General features: G+C 30.2%; 1 protein-coding gene across 1 annotated transcript in view; it reads left to right on the top strand.

Moving 5' to 3' along the window:
* Positions 1-24,507, top strand: part of LOC145292039 (transcription initiation factor TFIID subunit 5-like) — a 54,244-nt gene that overhangs the window by 15,766 nt on the left and 13,971 nt on the right. The window contains exons 7-16 of the mRNA XM_080138063.1: positions 3,657-3,734; positions 4,747-4,850; positions 6,255-6,346; positions 10,134-10,253; positions 10,388-10,533; positions 16,292-16,429; positions 18,286-18,367; positions 20,766-20,877; positions 23,809-23,922; positions 24,341-24,395. Of these exons, the coding sequence (XP_079994189.1) occupies positions 3,657-3,734; positions 4,747-4,850; positions 6,255-6,346; positions 10,134-10,253; positions 10,388-10,533; positions 16,292-16,429; positions 18,286-18,367; positions 20,766-20,877; positions 23,809-23,922; positions 24,341-24,395 (1,041 nt within the window). The remainder of the gene's footprint in view (positions 1-3,656; positions 3,735-4,746; positions 4,851-6,254; positions 6,347-10,133; positions 10,254-10,387; positions 10,534-16,291; positions 16,430-18,285; positions 18,368-20,765; positions 20,878-23,808; positions 23,923-24,340; positions 24,396-24,507) is intronic.

Here is a 24,507-nt window from a genome sequence, read left to right as displayed (position 1 = left end):
ATTTTAGTTGTTTTGATAATTTGAAAATTATAGATTTTAAGCAATTGGGCTGTCGGGATCGAAAATATTAATTTACAATAATACCCAAATCTTTTTATTTGTCTTTAAAATAAAATGTTTAATTAGTTAGCTAATTTTAAAGAAGGGCGAAGGTTAACAATCCTGCCACTTTTCAAAAATCACTAAAAAAACATGGCGGACGACCAACGCATGACACTGAAAATAATTAATGCTCCCTCTGACACATGTCTGGAAGTTAGGAGGCATATGTGTATTTGTTTTGACTTTACATGCGTGAATGAACAACGAATTGTTACGTGGTGCAGAAAGAAAAACCAAAACATTATTTTATTTATTTACTTACGTTAATAAAAAGAAACGCTGGTCCTTTCTTAAATATGACAAATAAATTAGAACAAAAACATAACGTTTTGGTACTTGTGTAGTTTTGCCACGAGTGTACGACGAACCATTCTTTCACCTAACAATTTACAAATATATAATTTTTCTTTTTCTTTTTTTTTTTTTTTTTTCTTAAGTTTAAAGTAAATTTCTTGCGTTGGCGAAATTGCATTAGTACCAAATGTCTTTTTGGTTAAGAATAAAAGTATGGTGAAAAAATGTAAACAAATTCCAGTCACGTGTCGGAGGGAGCGCTAATTACTTTCAGTGTCATGCATAGTTCGTCTGTCATTTTTTTTTAGTAATTTTTAAAATGTGGCAGGATTGTTAACCTCCGCCTAAAGAAGTTATTTCATTTTTACAGGAAAGGTAAACACAACTAAACAAATCAGTTTCTAAAATTTAAAATAAAAAAGGAACATATAGTTAAAAAAAAAGATTAAATGGGTGGGTGACAAAAGGAAATATAGAGGTAGTATGCAGGATGCTGGAGAGTAAGAGTGTATCTTAGAGCAGGCGGGGGGGGGGATGAGAAGAAAGGAAAAGGGAATAAAAAAATAATTGAGTGGAAATGTATTATTCTATGCTAGCAAAAACACCTGTCATTTCCGAAAAGTTATAACTTAAAAAAGTTAAAAAGTTTGGAGCAATTTTTATCACATACTATTTGAGAAAGTAGACATTGCTTAGAACTTAATGAGAAACTGTCCTTTTTCACTCTTTTCAAAGCACCATATTTTATTTTTATACTCTATCCCCCATTCTATTTTACCTCTTAATAGATTTGAAAAAAACTGAAATATCAGAAAACTTATACATATAGTTCAAATTTCATGAAAATCGTATATACATATTTAATGCTTTAAGGGGGTTTTATCGGCATAGCTCTTTTAGAGATGGCACATAGAGATTCGGAATTATTTGCATTGTCTTTGAAGAATTTTAACCATATAATTCAAATTTATCAAAGTAGGATGTATTGGAAGTTTTAAAGGAGGTTCTACAGTCATAACTCCTTTACCGGGATACTTCTAGATTTGGAATTATTTCCATTATTTTCCCCACAACATTTTATTTATAAATTAGTGGTGGGATGATTAATCGGAATCGTTAATTGTAAGAATCATGTATTTTGGAGTGAATCGGAATCGCATCGTTAAAAAATACCTTAGATTTACGATTCTTTCATTATGATTCCCTTATATTTTAAAGTGGAACTGTTTGTTTGAAGTAAGATTAATGCTGTCGTTTTTTATTAATAAATGCTTCTCTACATTAAAAACCGACCTTGTGTCTAACTCTGCCCTCGTGGGGAGGCAAGTAAATAGGAAGTAATATGGTGGCTGAAAAACGTTTTTCAACCACCATAAAAGCATTACAATACATTTAAACCCTGAAGAATTTCTGCCATGCGCACTTGTTGTTCTAAGTTAACTAGCCACTACTTTTGTTTCAAACTTAGAGAAAAAAAAAAGCACTTTAAAATAGTACAACCACTAAAGCTTTTTTTCGTTTTGGAAGGGAGGTTTCAGGTGCCCCTATTGTCCCAAAGAACCAGCTATCTAAACACTTTGCAATATTTTTCAATAATTATTAAAAAAAAAAAAATAGTTCTTTACAATCAATTTTTATTTAAAATTAAGAAATTTTCTAAAATATTTTGTTTATATATGTTTACATTTTCTTAAGTAAAATTAAGAAGTTAATTTAAAAAATATTGTTTAATCCATCTTCATTCAAAAGGGTTACTTTTCGGTAACTTCACCGGATGTTAACCTAAATTTTCCGAATATCAGACTGAGGCTCTTCTGCAGGACCTACTCATCTAAGCTTCACCGATTTTTGTTATGATTTTATCTTTAGTTTTTTTGTTGGAGTTTATGTAATTATTATTAACAGGAAAATTGAAAGTCAAAATGGAATCCACGCTATTTTTAAATATTATTTTCAAGTTTAATTAGTTTTATGATACCCTTTTCTTATTGTTTTTATATTCTTTTGTAATTTTTATTTATTTTTGACCAGATTTAACAAACAAACAAAATGAAAACAAAACAAAAAATTTGGTGCTCATGCACTTATGTTACCATTATTTTTTTTATGGTTTAAGTGCCTCGCCCAATGTTTGAAGAGTTTCTAATTGTTTTTTAAAGGAAAATTGGTGAAAGTCAAAATTAGCACTTGTGGTGATAAACAAAAAGCTCCACCTCCATTTTTTTCCCATTTCTAATCTGAATGTTTTTAAAGTCAGTCTTGTCTTTTTGCCCTTATGTTTTTATAATACTGGCTTTTTCTCTTCTGACGAAAAGCATTTAGCATCGAAATGCCATGGCCTAAAGAGGTTTCTCATCTATTCCCTTTTCTTTAACCTTTATTGACTTGATATTGTTATAAAGTTTTTATGTAACTTTACTCTGTTCTTTTAATTCATTCTAATTTTTGCTTCTCTTAATTGGATAAAGCATTTTTTATCCTGATTTTTCAGCTTAATTATATTTCTCTCTCTCTATCATATATACAGGGTGACCCAAAAAAAACAAAAAACATAGAAAGTATATCTAGAACACATGCTGTAGAACGGAGAAAAAAAGGCCAAAGACCCTAGTGTTTTGATGTGATGTTTTGAATATAATAAACTGGTTATGACCAAAGTTTCATTTCATTTGAACAAAACGCTAAGAAATGGGGCCTAATTAGAGTTGGGGCCCGTTGTTTTGGGGTCACCCTGTGTGTGTGTGTGTGTGTGTGTGTGTGTGTGTGTATATATATATATATATATTAAAGAAATATATAATTTCTTTGATTAGCTTAGAAAAAAATTTTTAAAAGTGTTATTCTGAATCTATTTTGATATTTTTAGCTTCAAGTGTTTGCTCACTATAAAAGTAATTAAGTTGTGTATATGACTTTTAAATGTCTTTGCCTCGTTATAGTTTTCAGTGCATGGAAACCATGTCGATTCTGATTCTATCCTTCCCCATTTGTTGGGGTGCTTTAAATTCTTTTTTATTTTATAAAATTTTTGATTGGAGGCTGACTTTGACAAAAAATGTCTTCGCGCTTTCATGACCTTTGATTGACCTAGGTCAACTTTACCTAGTCAATGACATTTCCTATTTGAATGCTGAGTTGGGTCCATAAACAATCAGTTGTTTTTGAGTTTATGATGTACAGTCAGACACTTTATTTATTAATTTCAATTTATTCGGTGATTATTTTTTATTTTTTTTAAATCCTGTTATTTTTCTATCCAGTTTATGATGGAGTCCCGAGAACTAAACAACAAATTGATGCAGTGGCTGGAGGATTTCTTGGAGAGGCAAAGCGTGAAGGTTAGACATATCTCCTTCTCTCTACTGTTATCTTGTTGGATTGTCTAAGATAGATCTGAATAGCATTTAGGCTAACAAATCAGCTTTACCTTTGATTAGGAAATTTTCAGTGTTTTTATTAGTGTACTATGTTATTGACAATATAATGCTCAATTGTATGCAATGTTAAAAAATTGCATACAAATTAAAAATTGAAACCATTTTACACCATCTTGAGCAATACCAGGTGGGTACAGCTATTTTATATATTTTTTAGTTTTAATAAGAGTGAACATAAATCTATCATTTTTTTTTTTTTTTTTTTTTTTTTTTTTTTTTTTTTACCTCATTTCTATAATGATTTTAATTAAACACTGGATACTCAGTTTTAGGTAAATTGTTTTAAGAGGAAAGAATTTTTTCAAATCTAAAGTCTATATAAAATTAAAAACAAAGGCAATTTCGATGTTCATAAGTATGTTATCATCCACCACCCCTTGTCTATATAATGGTATTGCCTGATTGCCGAAGATGCAATGGAAAAATGTAATTTTTAAAACTTTTGTCTGATATCATTGTTGTATAAGAACATGGAACTCTATAAGGGTTGCAGGCTAAAATACATTTTCTTGACCTTAGGACTAGGATCAAAGGGTTGTATGCCTTCTGTCCGAAGATAACATAATAATACTGTGGGGTCTGCGTTTTCCTCCAACATCCAATGAATGGAAACATGTCAAATAGTTAGATAAGTATGTTCAAGCCAGTTTGAGTGAAGTTATGTGCATTTTTTTTTTTTTTTTTTTTTTTTTACATTGTTTAGGAAAATTAAAATATGCAAGTGGTTATAAAATTAAGATAATTTTAGTTTTTCTTTCTCTGTTTTTATTAAAATATTTAAGTATTATTATAGTACATGTTTATTTGTGCTCTAATGAGTGCTGTAATATAATGTATTGGATGTTGAACAGCTTTTCTAAAAGTGACTTTTTTTTTTCCTTATTTCTTACATTATTTGGTCTTCTGCTTTCAGCCAACAAAGTAAAAGTGTATTATGGTCTGTTAAAAGAGCCAGATCTCAACATTCCTATTGAAGAAGAAGAAGGTGGAGAAGGAGGTGATGAAGATAAACCAAAAGTAAGATATTCAGTCTCTTACTTTCTAATTGTACATATTGAATCTAGTAAAAAAGGTGTTTGTGCATTAAAAGTGGATATCTAAAATATATTTTAAGTAAAAACACTTATGTAAATACATATGTTAAAATGAATAAAAATTTTATAAAATTATGAAAAATGGTCAGTTCAAAAAATCATTACAAGAAGAAAAGATTTATTGAATGTTAGCAGAACAGATCGAATATACAGTGTTCAATTATCCTCTTAATTTTTTAGGTGCTTCTAACATAACACTTTCACCATAGGGTTGGAAAACACTTATGCTGCTTTAATCCTGCAGGTTACCAATCATTCACAGCCTCTAGAAATATGTAAGACATCTCCAAGATGTTAAAATTTGGAAGCATTCTCCAATGTCTATTTGGCTAAGTTGGTCTCAATTTCAGGGAAAGGTGCAAATTAAACATCTGAACATAATGAGCATACAAAGTGGGAGTTTGTCTTGGGTGGAGTCACCTCAGATCCAAGCATCAGTGATGGATTCAGTCATCTTACAAACACTGCAGATGATTGCTCTTCTTGAACCAACCCCTAGCTTCCTCACACATTTATCTCTCTTGTAATCAAGAACAAGTATTTTTTATTTTGAATTCAAATTTCTTTAGAGGCTGGAACCAAGAGTTAAATTTGAATTCCAGATAGGTTTCTTTGAGGTTATAATTAAGCACTTTTTGTGCCATCTCTGATTGTCAATAAAATTTTCTTGTATTTCCTTATTGCACTTGTACTCTGCTTAACTTAAATGTCACCTAACCAGTAGGCTCCTGTACGGCACAATCACGTTGACACACCGGTATTCGCCAGATCACCGAAGTTAAACAACGTTGAGCCTAGCCAGTACCAGATGGGTGACCATTTGGGAAGGCTAGGCACTGTATGTACCTTCTGGGAAGGTTGAGCGTAGGGCCAGCACCCACACCATGCAAAAAGAACTCAGTAGCTACAAAAGCATCTACAAAGTTATAGATGGCCTATGCCCCTTAGGGGCTCGAGGCTATGGATGGATGGAATACGCTCCTAGATGCTTGAACATTTTCGATCTTGAGCTGCTTGTCTCTGTGATACTCTTTTCTTCCCTGTTTCTCTGACAATACCAACATGCATAAATTTAAACTGAATATGAACATTTTGTTCTCCAACTCTTAGGTTGTCTCTTTATAAATTTGACCTCTACCACAATAAGTAGCCCCTTATGTTTTACTAGCAATAATGCTTAATTTGAGGATGAACAAAAGTTTAAAAAAAAAAAAAAAATGATAAATTTGATTTCAATCTAAAATTATTAAAATTTCAGTTGAGTTCATTTAGATGAATGTAATAAAAATGTAATAAATTTTGAAAGAAAAACACTTCTTTTCCACAGAAAAAAAAGCCAAAGAAGGATCCATTACTTATGAAGAAATCTAAAAATGATCCGAATGCTCCTACAAATACAAGAATTCCACTGCCAGAATTGTAAGTATATGAGACGTAGCTATGACCTGTTGAGTACAACAATTTATTCTACTGATTTTATTTGACATTTTTTTTTTGTATAACTAAAAATAATAAATCTCTTTATTCGCTACGTTATTTTTATGAATAATATACAAATATACAAGTAAAGAGAATTATCTAATTTACATTTAATGCACTCCTTTTCTAAATATGTAGATATTCAAAAATATTTGACTGGTTTAATTAATATGGAGTGAAGTGGGGGTGCGATAGAAATACATATATCTTAGAGATAGATGACCTATTCAGTTAATTATAAATTACAACTAATTAAAACAATTTTTTCTAACATAACTCAATCCCACAATATTTTGTAATTAAAGCATATGGGAAAAGAAGTCTTAAATAAACTTAATAGACTTTTCTTTAGTATAATATTAGATTATTTTAACTATATCACATTTACTTTTCTTTAGTACAATAGATTATTTTAACTATATTACATCTTATGCTTAAAATTCTTATTCCAATTTTGATCAAAATCAATTGCATGATTTTGATGCTAGAAAATGTCTAAAGTTTGAGGTTTACACAGAATGGGTCTTCAAAAAAAAAAAACTTTAAATTAAGAGAATCTTGTTTAATTGGTGTTGAATGATTATGAATCAAATTTAATGCAAATCAAAAATATTTGCATTTTCAAATGGGCAGTTGTGTTCATTTTATATCCCTAAAATTCTTTTAAAATACTCGAAAGAAACTGAAATTTGAATAATCATTCATGCTTAATATTGTTAAAATTTAACAAAAATCAGAGGTATTGAATTTTTACAGAGAAATACCACCCCTTTTCTGCCAAACTAAATATCTGGGAACCTTATGCTTACCGTCTGTGTTCCAAAATTCATAATGACCGATTAATTAGAAGTGAAAAACAAATGTTTTATTTTCACACATACTCAACTTTGTCTAAATAAATTCATATAAAGTTAGATATATTTTTTATTTATTGCATTTTCACCCCAAACAAAACCTATGACTATATATCATATATACTGATATATCTTATATAGAGTATAGGTATAAATTATATATAATTCATGTCTACTCAATGTAGATAACTATAGATGTTTAGTATCGATTTTTAAAGTTCTGCCTTCAAAAATTATAAATTATAAGATAAACCCCCTCTCCCTTTGTATGCGCAAAGTACAAGTACCGTAGTTTTATAGCAGCATGGGTAGCAGAGCAATTGGTTTTTGTACAGTTGGAACAGAAGAGATGATCTAACCTACACGAGTACAGTATTAATATACATTAGGATATACAGGAATTAGGGTAGGATTTAGGAGTATTCTAGTTTGTGTATGTGAAAGTTGGTCCCATTCCTCATACGAACAGTAAAGTCAAAACACTCTTTTTCAAGTTCATTCAACTCTATACAATAAATCCACCACCTTTTATGTATATGTGATATCAGTTGCTAATTATCATATTAGTTTTGAAAAGGATATTTTTAACTATTTGATGTTTTTTTTTATTTATTTTTTTTTATTTTAATCATTCTTTTGGTGATTATTTAAAAAAGGTTTGCAATATTTTATTTTATAAACCATTTAGTATGTATTTAAATGTTTTTTTAATGAAACTGATTTGATTGTTAACGAGTTGTGATCCATTATTAAATTGCAAGTGAAAAGATAAATGGATTTATTTTCTTTAAAATTACATCTAAGAGGCAAATAAATTGGAATCAAAATTACCAAAACTTTAAAATGAATAAGTTAAAGATGTTTTGTTTTATGAATTTATTTTAAATTAATACAGGGTGGCACAAAACTCACGCATTGGATTGTTTAGGTGATAAGTTTTTCAAAATTATATCTTTTAAATGGCCATCATTTCCGGCTTCACAATGGCAGACTCTAATTTTGGCATTTTCCATTACACTTAGAATAGTAGGCTCTAGTTCTTGGATTCCATGTCTGATGTTTTCAAGTTCTTAAATTGTTCTTGGATTCTTCACCTATACCCTTTCATTAAAATAACCCCAAAGGAAAAAGTCAGTTAAAATCAGAAAGTCTGCTAATTAAACGCTCACTAAACAATCCCCCTAGGAACGCCATACATTGACAGGCAGTGTGGGCAGTCACTCCATCTTGTTGGGACCACATTTCCGGGTTGTCTTGAATAGCTCAATTATTTGTTGATAGTGCCGTGCAGTCACTGTAACACCTTTCTCTTTAAAGAAATAAGGACCTATACCTCTTTCCGGGGTGACACCACACCATATGGTACATTTTATTGGATGTAATTCACGCTGATGAATGGTTCTTGGATTGTCAATTGCCCATATTTGGCAGTTTTGCTTATTCACAAATCCGTTCAGATGAAAATGGGCTTCGTCACTCATTATCAGTTTATGGATGAACCCATTTTGTTCTCTGTCTAATTGCTGAATGTGAACAGCATAAGTTAATAAGCGAGACTGCAAATCTATGGGTTGCAATGCCTGTACCATTTGAATTTTGTATGGAAACAGGTGTAATTCCCTCAGTATTCTTTGAAGTAACCTTCTCGATATCTCAATCTGAGTGGCCTGTCTTCGAGTTGAAGTGTCTGGGTTTTCAGCAATGCTGTTCTCTATGAGTTCTACATTTTCAGTTGTAAATACTGAACGTGGTCTGCCAGTTTGTGGAAGATCACTGACTGAGCGCTGCTGCCAAAACAGTTTCACAAGACGATCAATTGTGCTCTGATTGGGAGCTTGTCTGACATTATAATGTCGACAATAGGCTCTTTGAGTCAAGATTATGAAACAAAGATTTTCGAAATAAAGCTCAGTAATTTTGGTTCGTTGTTTAGTGCTAAATTTTTCCTTGATTTTAATTGGATTTTAAAAATTTAAAAAGATTCTTTCTTAGCTTATCAAGCTCTTTCTATATATACCAATATTGAAATATTTTAAGCCATTTAAATTTTTTCATGTGTATTGCTACTTTCACATTCATGTGCGCGCAAGGAAATTATTGAAATCTGTAATTTAAAAAAAAATGGTTTGGTTATAATTTTTTTGTGTGAAAATATTAAATAAACTGCTTAATTCAATGGTAATATCGGTAGTTCGGGAAATTCATTTTTCTTATATCGAATTCATTAATACGGACTTTAGGGACTTTTTTGTAAAGTTCCTGTAAAAATTAAATAATTTAAAATAAAATTGTTATAATTTACGATGCTTTATTTTCATAAAAAAAGCAAAAATAAATTCTTTCATTTTTTTTTTTTTTTTTTTTTTTTTTTTTACTGCAGAAAACCATAACTTTAATAAAGGTATTTTTTGTTTAAACAAAATAATACATTTCCACTAAGATTTAGATAAAGATAATGGGTTAATTATATTCCGTGATCATTATTTTATAAATACTGAAAATTTCATTAAAATTGGTTAATTTCCTGATTTTTGGTGAATTTTTAAGTAAAGGGAGGGGTCAAAATGTTTATACATTTTGAGCATCGTCATTCATTTTGCCCGTACCTAGTGTGTATGTATGTATATATGTGTATGAATAAAGGTGAATCTGTTTGTTCCACCATCCTATCTCAATTTGCTTTAGTTTGTCTATCCATAACATCTGTATTGTATTGACTTCTATAAATTAAATTTTTTTTTTCTATGAATATATATATATAAATAATTTGTATTTTAGGTATGATATCTGCAATCTAGCTTTTCAACACATCTTGCATAAACTTATTTATATATGAGAAATACATATGCTAATTCAACTTTTAATCTTTACAGGAAAGACATGGATAAAATCGAGAAAATCAATGCTTTTCGAGAAGCCATGAAACGTATTAAGCTTGGTCCTGATACAATGCCTTCAATTTGTTTTTATACTTTCACAAATAGTTATCGAGGGTAAGTACTATTCTTTTTACTTTTTCTTTCATTTTAATAAATTTTTTATCCTCTCCCCTCCTAAATATTTATGCTCTGAGGGTGCATATTTTTGCTAGTCTAATTTCTGTCTATTTTCTTTTACTTGTGATCAGAGTGACTGCTATAGACTTCACTGATGACTCCAGTCTCATCTGTGCTGGTTTTGCAGATGGTATCATACGAGTATGGAGTTTAACGCCTGCAAAGCTGCGGAATGTGAAAACCTCAAATGAATTGAATATCATTGATAAAGAAGCCGGTTAGTGCAATATATGGAAAAGAAAAAAAACAGATGTTCTTTCTTTCTTTTGATTGATTTTACTTTTATCCGTCTTCATACATTTCTACTCTAAATATTTTGTAGTGATCTTTAACAATATTGTTTACAGCTATATATTTAATATCAAGTATCATCTCTTCAAGAAATGTCAATTTTGTGTATAAATTAAATGTACCTATCTTCATGTCTAGACATGAAACAAGTGATGTACTTATGAAGAAATGTAAGTTAAATTTGATTTTTTTTTTTTTTTTTTTTTTGCATAAATCAAGGAAAATAACTCCTTACATGATTGCTCCGATTAAAGTTTTCTTTAGGCGGAATAATTATTTTCATAAGAAAACTGATGCAAAATAAAATATGCCAATCATATAGTAGAAGGGAGGAGAAAACAAAGAAATAGGCTAGACCGAATCAAGTATTGATATTTTAGACAAATTGCTATTTAGAGCAAAAGTAAAAAATCTGAAAAGATAACTTTATATTAGATTATTTTAATAGTATTCCTATAGTGCAAGAGATGTGGAACAGGCGTAAACATAAGAAATAACATTTTTTTTGTTATTTATTTTAGACATAAAAACTTGAAATATTGACAAATGTTATTTTAAAAGATAGACCTGTAGATAGCATTTAAGTTGAAATATCAAACTTTAATTTTGACCAGCACATTTTCATTTGTTGTTAATGTACCATGTTATTGGCACTATAACCTATTTTGTTATAGTTTATAAAAACTGATGTAGTCTCACCCAGATAACGGTTTCACAGTCCAAAGAATCCTTCTACCCATTGCTGAGCTAATACTTTTTGGATGACTTCCCAGATTTAAAAAAAATCATCATCTGAGGTGCTCAGAAATGTGTGCACCACCTTAACAGACATAATTTTTGCCTGCTAGAGCACAAATTGTTAACTTTTGATCCTTAAATGCCAAAATCTTCCCACACTCAATTGCTGTTAATTTCCTGCCTTTACTCATTTGGAAAACTGGGTTCCACGGTTTTTATGGTGATATATTATTCTGAAAAGATTGTAAAATATTCTTCAGTTATTGTCAGCCCCCCCCCCTCCCTCCCCAAAGAAAAACAAAAAAAATACTTTGTTTCAAAAGTTTTGGCTAAATAAGTTTAGTTATTTTAGATAGATAAAAATTTATTTAATTTACATGTTTGTATTAATGATTACATTATACATTCTACTAAATAGGCACATTATTTGCATAAGAAAGTTTTGAAATTTGCAAAAATAATTTAAAAAGCTTTGGTGTTTAGAATGTTTCTAAAGTTATAACCAGCACAGTGTGTGTGTGTGTGTGTATATATATACACACACACATACACACTGCTGGTTATAACTTTAGAAACATATATATATTAGCTGTATCTGGCCACGCGTTGATGTGGTTCCGTTTGGTGAAATGATTGAGTATGGTCAATTAAGGCCTTTTTTTGCATATGGTTCAGTAATTTTCCTTGCTTACAAATAGATTTGTAGAAATATTTTCTTTTTTTTATTTTTTGCTTATTTTCAATTGAGGAATCTGAAAATCCTTTCTTTGCTTCAAAATAGATTTGGAGCAATTTTTTTTTTTTTAATTTGTTATATTTTTCTTTCTTTTTTTTTTTTGCTTATTGGTAATTGTGCTGTATGGTCAATTAAGAGCAATTTCTTTTTCTTTGTTTGTAGTCATGTAGTTTTCCTTGTGTCAAAATAGATTTGTAGAAATAATGATTTTTTTTGTAATTTTTTTTTTTTTTTTTTTTTTTTGCTTATTTTCAATTGAGGAATTTGAAATTCCTTATATAGCTTCAAAATAGATTTGAAGCAATATTTTTTTTAATTTGTTTTTTTTTTTTCTTATTTCTTTTGCTTATTGTTAATTGAGCTGTACGGTCAATTAAGAGCAATTTCTTTTTCTTTGTAGTCCTGTAGTTATCTTTGCGTCAAAATAGATTTGTAGGAATTATTTTTTGTAATTTTTTGCTTATTTTGATTTGAGGAATCTGAAAAAAGAGAAATATGAAAAAATATTTGCTCGATTGTTTTCTCAAATAATTAGCCTATTGAGAACTTATGTTCAAATAAGCACAATGTGTGGAAATATTTTTTTAAAATTTTCCTTTTTGTGCTTATTTTTAATTGCACTGTAACATCAAATAAGGCCAATTATTTTATATGTAGTTCTGTACTTCTTGTATCCAAATAGATTTGGAAATAATTTTTTCCTAAATTTTCTTTTTGCTTATTGTTAATTTAGGAATCGGAAAAAGAGAAATCTGAGAAAGATATTTGTTTGATTTATTTCTCAATGTATTGGCCTGTTGACAAATGTATGGTCAAATAAGGCCAATTTTTTTATTTGTGGCCAAATAGATTTGGAGAAATATATTTAAAAAAAAAGTGTTTAATTGAAGAATCTGAAAAAAAAGTATTGGCTTGATTGATTTCTCAATTTATTTATCTGTTGAGATCTGTATCGTCAATTAAGGCCTTTTTTTTTTTGCATATGGTTCAGTAATTTTCCTTGCTTACAAATAGATTTGTAGAAATATTTTTTTTTTTTTTTGCTTATTTTCAATTGAGGAATCTGAAAATCCTTTCTTTGCTTCAAAATAGATTTGGAGCAATTTTTTTTTATTTGTTATATTTTTCTTTTCTTTTTTTTTTTTTTTGCTTATTGGTAATTGAGCTGTATGGTCAATTAAGGCCAATTTAGCTTTCTATGTGGTTCTGTAGTTTTCTTTGTGTCCAAATAGATTTGGAGAAATGAATTTAGTTTGAAAATTGTTTTATGTTTTAATGCCAATTTTTAATTGAGGAATCTGAAGAAAGAAGTCTAAAAAATATTTGCTTGAGTGATTTCTCAATTTAGTTCCTGTATGGCCAAGTAATGCCAATTTTTTTTATGGTAATTCTGTAATTTTGTTTGCGTCCAAGTAAGTTTGATTCTTTGTTTCTGCAAGTTTTTAATTAAGCAATCTGAAAAAAGAGGACTGGAGAAAAACATATGCTTGATATCGCAATATAATCAATTGTTTGGCCAGTCAACAGCTGTATCGTTATGTAAGACCAAGTGTTTTCAAGTAAACAGATGGCTCGTACACTATATGCACGTGATTAAGAAAATGGTATTGATTTCCATAACACAAAAAGCAAAAATCATTTATAAGATGTAATCTTTATTGTAATGTTATAAGATTTTAAGAATAACTTATAAATCGTTTAAAAAATCTGTAGAAAAAGCAGGAAGCAAAAAATTGAAATAATAGCAATATAGTAATGCCCCCACAAAACACCGGAAAACGGTAAGGAATAAATATTGTTGGACAACGTTGAAAGAAGGATTTATATGTAAAAACTATTTGAATTGTTAAAATATATTCGTACAATTTCTAAATGCACGTGAAAGTTGAAAAAAGAAAATTTATGGGGGGAAAAAATGTAGAAATAAGATTGACTGCAAAAAAAAAAAAAAAAGGAAAAAAAAAGGAAACAGCAAATTAATTTTTATGGGGAAAAAATGAATGCTATAGTTAGCACAAATAAGTATAAATGTATCTGGAAAAAAGTGGGCTACCGGAAAGTGGTAAGAAAAACAAAATAATTTGTAACTCCTATAATTCGAGATAAGTTCAAATATGAAGTTATTTAGACAGATTTACCGAAAGAAACTTACCAAGGAATTTGTTGAACAACATCCATCCAGAATCAGTAATAATTCGTAATGGATGTAATCTTGGAATTTAACTAAAAAAAAAAAATGGAATTTTGGAATGCGAGATGCCATAAAAAAAAAAATGTAGAAATAAGATTGACTGCAAAAAAACAGCAAATGAATTTTTATGGAAAAAAAAAGAAACTTACCAAGGAATTTTTTGAATATCCAGAATCAGTAATAATTCGTAAAAAAAAAATAAATAAATAAATAAAAAATAAACGGAAAGAAACGCCTGAAACACATGAGGAAGAAAAAAAATTGGGGGGGGGGGGCAAAAAATGCGGTAAGTTTTTACAGCAAATGAATTCGATCGAAAAAAAAATGGATGCTATTTTTATTTATTAATATTTTTAAGAATTAAACAAATTTATTTTAGGTAGGCTTGGTTTTAATCAAAACACTTGGAATTTAAATTTTTAAAAAAATGTAATCTTGGAATTTAAATAAAAAAAATGGAATTTTGGAATGCGAGATGCCGTAAAAAAAAGAAATGTAGAAATAAGATTGAATGCAAAAAAAAAAAAAATAGCAAATGAATTTTTATGGAAAAAAAAAAAGAAACTTACCAAGGAATTTGTTGAATATCAGAATAAAAATAAAAAAAAAAAAAATAAAATAAACGGAAAGAAACACGTGAGGAAGAAAAAATGCTGTAAGTTTTTACAGCAAATGAATTCGATCAAAACAATTTTTAAGAATTAAACAAATTTATTTTAGGTAGGCTTGGCTTTAATCAAAACACTTGTAATTTAAATTAAAAAAAAATTGGAATTTTGGAATGCGAGAAGCCATAAAAAAAAAAAAATTTAGAAATAAGATTGACTGCAAAAAAAACAGCAAATAAATTAGCACAAATTGCCAGAAAGTGGTAAGAAAAACAAAATAATTTTTAAATCCTGTAATTCGAGATAAGTTCAAATATGAAGTTATTTAGACAGATTTACCGAAAGAAACTTACCAAGAATCACCTGTAACATGTGAGGAAGAATAAAAATGGGGGGGGGGGGTAAGTTTTTACAGCAAATGAAATTGATCGAAGCAAATGGATGCTATTAAACAAATTTATTTTAGGTAGGCTTGGATTTAATCTAAACACTTGGAATTTAAATGAAAAAAAAAAAATGGAATTTTGGAATGCGAGATGCCGTAAAAAAAACAAACAAACAAATAAAACTTATTTTTTGATGGATGAAATAAACAAATGAATTATAAATGTAAATTTTGGATAAACAAATGAAATAAAAAATGTAAAAATAGGAGATGCCTTATACTAAGCGATGTAACACTGAAAATGTTGTCATGCGAAATCGTCAAATCGTAGTGAAATCATTCCAACGTGCATTCTACCGGAAATAAAATTTGACCACAGGTTTGCATTTAAGAAAAATATTTTTATTTTATTTTATATATTTTTATAATTTGGGATGTTAATTTATTTTAATAACATATAGACTGTCTGAAGCTTTCAAATAAATTGGTAATGTAAAAATATGGTTTTATTGATAACGAACGAACCAAGAATTACATTTTTAATTCGAAATCGTCAAATCGTTGTGAATTGACTGCAAACCGGAAATAAAATGGAACATAGTTCTGCATTTATGAAAAATATTTTTATTTTATTTAATATATTTTTATAATTTGCGATGTTAATTTATTTTAATAACATGCAAACATTCCTTGACTTTACAGATAAATATTCTGAAAATTTAAATTAAATTGGTAACATAGAAATATGGTTTTATTCACTTTGAATGAACCAAGAATTACATTTTTATATATATACATACATACACACACTGTGCTGGCTATAACTTTAGAAACATTCTAAACACCAAGGTTTTTATATATATGAGTAGAAGTAATGACCTTGTTTATTCATAATAAATATTTTGAATTTAATCTTTTAATTCCATTGTTATTGCATTTATGTAAATTATGTACTATAAATTTCCTTTTATAAAAGTAACCCTGTTTATTAACCATTTTTTTTTTTTTTTTTTTTTTTTGTTATAGATGATGTACTTGAGAGGATGATGGATGATCGCTCTGGTTCTGATTGTAAAACTTTATTGGGACATGGAATGTCTGTTAATGCTGTTAGTTTCAGTCCAGATCGGAACTTTTTGATCTCTGCTTCAACTGATGGCACCAGTAAGTTTCTATTTTGTGATGACTCAGAATAATCAACATATTTTTCTTATAACTTTGTATCAATAATAGGAAACCTCACTTAGTTCAGCCACAAGAGTAAAGATGGCATGGCCAAAATTTTGTGAGCTGTTGTCTCTAATAACATTGCTAACTGTATGACTACATTCAGGGTAAGTTGTATTGAAGATGTTATGACCGTTATATTTTATGACGGTGAATGCTGGGCCATCACTCACTTCTCTCTTCCCAGACAGTAGCATAATGAGAGATCCATGATCAGATGATTCTGTAATGTGAAATTTGAGCAAACCCAACATTTTAGAGTGAATGATTTGCTAAAAACACTATATTTTATTACATAAAGATTTTCCTAAGGATGAATTAGTTATACTGGCACATTCATGTGAAGCATGTTTTGGATCAGAAGTTTAGCTGACCAAGGAAAACTTGGAAGTGAATAATTGGACAAGACTGAGAATAGAATTTAAAGATGGTTGATCTGGTGAACTGTGAAGACTGGAGAGAACTTGTGAAATGTCTAAAAAAAAGAAAAAAAAATCTCCCCTTCAGACAAGGAAAAAGTGATGTAAAATGAATAGAAGAAAGCATCATTAATGAAGGAGGTTATTAACAAGTGTATGTTTCTATTGTGGTTTAAATGTTGAAAGAAGAATGAGAGGATTTGAAAACGGTAAAATGAAATATATATTAACTGAAAAAACAGGAAACGTATATTGATTGAGTGTAACTCTGCTCATCTGGAAGGATATACGACCCACTCTCACTGAGCCTCAGATCAAGACTCCTCAATAGCAGAAACTAGTTACCGGAAGTGACATCAGGAATAGTCCATCGTCAGAATTTGTAGAGGAATCCCCCCAACAGTTTCTATGTAGTATAGGTTTCTTAGCTTAGAATAACAAATATGGACTGCTAAAACGGAATTGCTTGTATGTTATATACATAAAAATAAACTGATTTAATTGAAATAAAGAAGGTAAAAATGAAATGATGACAATCGTTCTAAAATATTAACAATTAAATCTGCTTTATTGAAAGATTTGTATTTATTGAAAGATTTGTATTTATGAAGTTTCTAATATTTTGAGGATACTGTACAAAGTAATGTTTTTTTTTTATTTATTTATCTAGACATGTGGTAACAACATAATGGACAAAAATATTATTTGCAGTTGGGTTAAAGAACAAAAAGAATTTTTGAATTCTTTTTGTTTTGTTTTGCCTTATATGAAATTGTATTTTTACTTAATACTGAAATGTTATCTAAATATTGGAAAACATTAATGCAAGTTATTTTACACATAACTGAGGATTATCATTTTTCACTGTATTTCAATATTTTTTACATCTGGTATTTCACATCTAAAAGAATCCTCTTCGATTGTTTTTAAATCTTATTTGAAAACTTCAGGAATTAAAAAAATGAAGAAAAAATTATTATATAAAATTAAACAATTGCAACAAATGAATTTTTGAGATGAGAATTTGATCATTTATATTATTTGGATTACTGTTCTCATCTTAATTATTTTCACATAGTTTCTACCGATGTAAACTCTGACCTTCACTTGGAACAAGAGCATGTATCTATAAACATTATTATACTAAAGCTGAGTTAATCAATGATTTTTTTCCCTATATACTGTATAATCACACAACATGCATGTTATAATGTTCCTCAGTTTTGGGACTGAGCTATCTTGAAAAAAGCTCCTATTTTAATTTTTCTAATGAGATATCATTAAATAATTCCAAAAAGGTTGATATGCCATTCAACCTACAAAACCTGAAACTGTTGATTCATGAAAATGCTATATCTTGATGTTTCTTTTCAGTTCGTCTATGGAGTTTGATGACTTGGTCTAATTTAGTCTCTTACAAAGGGCACAATTATCCAGTTTGGGATGTCAAATTCAGGTAAGTACTCTCACTGAAACAAAATTCTGAGTCTTTTTTTCTGTCATCTTCATCGCTTTAATAACAGTGGTTGTAAAAGTTATTAAATAATGATAACATACGATTCATTTGGGCTATAATAATGTTTTCAGGATTTTTCTTTACCTTTTCCAGTATACATACATAATAGTCTCAGTCTCACCTCGTCTCTTAGCAAGAGGAAGCAGCTTCCTCCAAATCAAATGCTAAAAAGCCGGCCTTGGGTTTACTTTTGGCAGCCATATAACTCTTGATTCCTCTACTATTTTGTCCTTTAGTCCCCAGATTCCATGAGGGATGTTTCTGACAAAGGGTGAAAAATTGTTATTCTGTTTGAGTGAATGAGATGTGGAGATTTCCAACTATCCCATAGTATCTGATGTAATGAATATGAATACATCTAGGTTCTTCCATACAAAAATGTTTGGTTAGTATTAGCCATGAATATGGATGTCATAGCAGCCTGGAAGAGAGAAATTGAAAGATATGCTGAAAACCTAAAGCTTAAGCAGCTATGACTACAAACAGTTGTTCAATGAGGCGACTTACTAAAGTGTATTAATTATGTAGCCAAAACCATTCAGCTATTTCCAACAAATATATCCCACTCCAGAACATAACATAATTCATTATTAGCATTGAACTTTTAACCCCTAAAAAACTTGCTTAAAACTGCCATTATCATGCATTTTTTTTTACTATGGACAATTCTACTATAGAATTTTGGAGCCTTAAACCTAATCTTATTTTAGACATGTAGTATTACAACTTATTAATTGGAATTTTGAGGTTATAATAGCAATACACATGAAAAAATTGAAATAGCTTGAAATATTTCAATATTGGTATGCATAGAAAGAGCTTGATGAGCTAAGAAAGAATCTTTTTAAATTTTTAAAATCTGATTAAAATTAAGGAAGTTATGGCTATTTTTGTGCCTCACACGTTTGGATATTTTTCCCTCTTTAAGACCATATGCGTTTCGTCACATTTTTTACACTACTTTTTCAGTAAAAATGTCATATCTTTGTTAAAACACAAGACTAAGAAATGAAATTTACCATATAAGTGTATTTTTGTACAAGGAATCAGAATATGCAACTGAAAATCTCCCAAAGTTTATGGTTTCCAAATAATCTGCAGTAAATGTGCATAAATATGCAGCAATTCCTTAAAAATGCCATGTATCCATAAACAGAAAAGAAGTTGGAGAACTCAAAGTTGAATTGTAATGTGCTTTATGTACAAAAAACTTAAATCTAAACATAAGACCATTTAAAAATGAATATATTACAATATTTCTTTGGTATTATTGTAGATTAACACCTTCTGTTTAACCCCACTCAACTCCTTCTGACCACCCCTCCAAAATGTGATTCTACCTTTTTAGGAAATTATGTATAAAATGCCATGAAAAACTTTAATGAAAGATAAACAAATTATTTTAGAATTGAATGTAAAATAATTTCCTAATATAGGTCATTCTAGCATTTTAGGGCAGTTAACTTTTTTTTTTTTTTTTTTTTTTTTATAAGATGATTATGTGTAGTTTTAAGAGGGTTTCTATGCAATGAGAATATGGGAAGGGTTGCCATTTGGACTTTGAATTAATTGTAGGGGCTAAGGAAAATTATGTGTGAACATACTGAAAACTTGACAGAGACAAAGCTAACAAAAACAATATTAGAGGGGGGAGCGGTTAGTTTCACAAAAATTTAATGTAAAATAATTCACCATTTCCTGGCCATTCTAGCATTTTAGGACAGTTAACCAATTTATTTTCATGTGTATTTTTCTTTAAGGAAGGATCTATTTTTTGTTTGTTTGTTTTAGATGCTTGTATGTGGCTTACAAAGGTATTTTATTTGGGGGGGGGGCTTGCCACTCGAACTTAGTGTTATTGTTAGGGTTAAAGAGTGTTTTAGGAATACGAACCGTTACTTCATTTTTGTTTTGTTGTCCTAACTGCAAAATGCCGTTTCCATTTCAAATAAATATTTTACAGAAAGATATATATATGTGTGTGTGTGTATTCGACAGGTAAATAAGTCAGAAAATGTTATATTTAGTTTTAATTTAATAAGAAACTGCGTTGTGAAATTTCAAAGAAAATTCCATAAATTTGTTGGGGGGAGCTTGCCACTCGAACTTAGTGTTATTGTTAGGGTTAAAGAGTATTTTAGGAGGAGACTTGCCACACATAATTTGTATTAGAGGTGAAGTTAAGAAAGCTTTTTTTCAAAGAGAGTGTTCAAAAATTTGTTGATTTCTATTTTCGAGGTTGAAGGTGTTAATTCCATAGGCCGTTTATACTACGCTGGAGCAGGTTGTAAAAATATATTTCTGTTTGCTTTAATTTAATATTTGTTTTTTTTTCTAGTCCACATGGCATGTATTTTGCCTCTGCTGGTCATGATCGTACAGCTCGTTTATGGATTACAGACCATCCACAGCCATTGAGATTATTTTCTGATCATCTATGTGATGTAGATGTAAGTGTTTTGGGTTTTTTTTTCACAACACATTCATCATATTCTCTTCTAATATATAAAGTAAAAGCTATGTGTTTATCATTTCTTTGTTATTGATACTTATATTTCTACAAAATCAATATTTGATTCTGGTTTCTCTAGTCTTTTTTTTTTTTTTTTTTTTTTTGCATCATTGCATAATGTGGTCTAAAAAAAAAAAAATAAAATCTAATCTAATTCCTTTCAGAAATATTTTGCAATGGCTGTTATCTTTAAAAAATTTAACTCTGTATTTGTCCATACAAACTTACTTCCTTTTGATTGGAATAAAAAAACAATTTGAAAACCAAAAAAAAAAAAAAAAACTGGCATAATTTAAAAAAGGAAAAAAAAAAAATCAATTAAATAGACTACTGGGCAGCACAAGGTACATACATTTACTTTACATTAAAGTTAAAGTGTCTATCTTCATTATGGCGTTTCAGTCTCCTCTATATTACTCAACCAATTTTCTAAATCAATCTTTGCTATTGTGTAACCATAAAATCAAGTTTACTGACATTTATTTTCCTTCAAAATTTTGTTTTATTATTAAGCCAGTAATTATATGGTTTCTCCGGCCACATATTTTTGCTAGACTAGAAGGCTTACGAGGGGCATGCAGTAAGTAATGCCCCTAACCCACTTCCAGTTGTCTGATATAACTGAAATTTTGCAGGTGCAATGGTTTATATCTCTACGGGTTATGTGGCAAATTACAGCTCTGAACTAATTGTGGTTTCTGTTTTACAGGTGTTTGAACTGAGTCAGGTGTGAAATGGAGCCTGTTAAATGTCGAGCAGTGATCCAATTTTTGTATTTGAAAGGACGCACACCATAGGAGACTTTTGATGAAATGAAAGAAACTTATGGTGATAATGCCCCATCATATGACCTTGTAAAACGCTGGCATCGTGAATTCAAACATGGCCGGAAGTCTGTGGAAACGGCTCCCAGACCTGGTCCCCCCCCCCGCCCCCCTTCTGCCATTGATGGGGCATCTGTCCGTCAAGTTGAGGGTGCCATTTTGGAAGATCGGCACATTACTATTCGCCAAATAGCTCAAGATGTCAAGATTAGTATCGGGTCTGTGGAAACTATCATTCATGACCATATGCATACGGTGTCTGCCAGATGGATTCCCAGGTTGCTCACACCATTCCAGAAGCGAGAGCGCGTCGAGTGCTCGAGGATGAATTTGGAAATGTGCCAAGAAGACGAGTCAAAGTTTTTCAAAAGACTGATTACACAGGCTGAAACCTGGGTCCGTCACTATGATCCAGAGACCAAAGCCCAGTCAATGCAGTGAAAGCACTTGGACTCACCACCTCCAAAGAAGGCAAGGGTGCAGTCCTCTGCTGGCAAGGTCATGCTCAGTCTTCTGGGACCAGGACGGAGTAGTGATGACAGATTTCCTGGCAAAAAGTACCACAATTACAGGAGCCTATTATGCTTCACTTTTGAAGAAATTAAGGGAAGCTGTCAAAATCAAGAGGTGGGGCAAGATCAGCAAAGGTACCCTCCTCCTGCAGGACAACGCTTTGGTCCACAACTCACATGTCGCCAGATCAGAAGCATGGGCGTGTGGTTATGAAATCCTTCCCCATCCACCCCACTCTCCTGACCTTGCACCCTCTGACTTTCACCTCTTCCCAACCAGGAAGTTGTTTTTGAAAGGAAAGCGTTTCCCAGATGATGCAGCCTTGATTTCTGAAGTCACGTTATGGTTGGAGGAATCTATCTATCTAACACTTATTAATGGCTAGTTTTAACCCTGAAGTAGAATTTTTTTTAGCTCCTTACATCAAGTGGCTTCATGCCTTGTATGGAGAGATTTCCATAAAAAAATTGAAATAAACCGCTCTCTTGAGGAAATACCCTGCTATTATAAACTTTAGGGACTAACTTCTACTCTTAACCTGCAATGGAAAACCTACATCAGGTTTGTTGCTGAAATCGCTGAAAAAATGGTTTGATCATTCTACCATTCCAGAAAGTATCTCCCTCCCGATACAATCCTCTATCTATAAAAGAACCAAATACAGATAGAATACTGTTACCACGTATAGTAAGAAATTGCTGAGAGTACCCTTTCCTGCTTGACAGAATATAAAACCGTTTTCGAATGCTCCTGGGTGGGGATTGTTTTGCCACCCTGCTTCCTCTTTTTCATTGAAGAGAAGTTACAAGTCTATCATTATTTTCATGGTAGGTACTCGACAGAGCTTCAATTTATACCCCACCTCCTAAAACATTTGCAAAAAAGCACTTGTCTAGCACAACAACTGTCAAACAATTTCTTTTACTCTCTATATGTACCTTTAAGTTAAACAAAAATTTCATGAGCAAAGTTTCTTTCTTAGAATTGTCTGTCTGTTGAACAAAATACTGTGGGGCTACTTTACAGCTGACTATAGCATGGTCATTTTCAAGTCTAATTAGCTTTCCTCTTATGTAATTAAACCCTATCCAAGTTCCACCATTACTGATCACCGATGTTGTCTCACCATCTGCTTAACATTCATTAACCCTTATTCTAGGGGGACTCCCAAATAGAAAAATAAGCATATTGTTACCAATAACAAATGAAAATTGATTAGTCAGGTTTGATTAGTCAACTTAAATCCTGTTTGTGGTTGACTTTGAAAATCTGACAAGATAATTTTTTATGTTAGATTACAAGACTAGCAGTACTGTCATGTATGTAACAAAGATGTCATTTAATTTCAGAAAAAAGTTTTGTCAAAATACTTGACATCAATCTTATCCTTAAAATTTCTTCAGATGTTTGTCACAATTTTTTTACATTGTAACTTTAAAACCGATTTGTTCAGTTTTTTTATATGAAATCTTAAAGTATTTTATTTCAATAGTTTTGTATTTTATCTAAAAAAAATCTTATTTCTAATACAGTGTATACAGTTCCATCCAAATTCTAATTATGTTGCTACTGGATCGAGTGATCGGGTTGTTCGTCTCTGGGACATTTTGACTGGTGACTGCGTACGTTTTATGACTGGTCACAAGGTAAGCATACCCTAATTACACTTGAATATGGATTTTGTATATTACAAAAGTAGATTTATAATTAATTTTTAAATTAAAATATAAAACAATTTTTCTGTAAAGAAACCATTGAAATTGAACATGTCTTTTTGGATTATACAATGACCTTCCTTTGCAAATATTACTTTATATTATTTTTGCTTGTATGGTAAATATTTTTGTTTGGTAAAAGATGAACCAAATCGATATGAAAAAATATTGTTTAAAAGCGTTTCTGCAAGTTGAAAATTTGTCCTGAGATTGTGATGATTTAGCTCTGTAAATGAACTGGAGTCTTATTTTAAAGCCTTCTCCTCAGAATGACCTCAACTCTTGAAAGATGAAAAAGGTATTTTATTTAATCATAAGATAATAAAAACCTTTTTATTATTATTTCTAGGCTTCCATCCTTGTATTAATGTTTTCACCAGATGGACGATATTTGGCTTCAGCAGGTCAGTATACAATTTCCTTTTGCTTGTATCTGATTATGGATTCCTCTGAAATAAAATTAGATTTTATCCATAAGACAATGTTTGTTACTATTTTTCATTGTAGTTTGTTAGC

The sequence above is a fragment of the Euprymna scolopes genome, chromosome 13 (genome assembly GCF_053919585.1).
Source record: "Euprymna scolopes isolate OS-2025 chromosome 13, ASM5391958v1, whole genome shotgun sequence".
Lineage (NCBI taxonomy): Eukaryota > Metazoa > Mollusca > Cephalopoda > Sepiida > Sepiolidae > Euprymna > Euprymna scolopes.
This window is presented reverse-complemented; position numbering and strand designations above follow the sequence as displayed.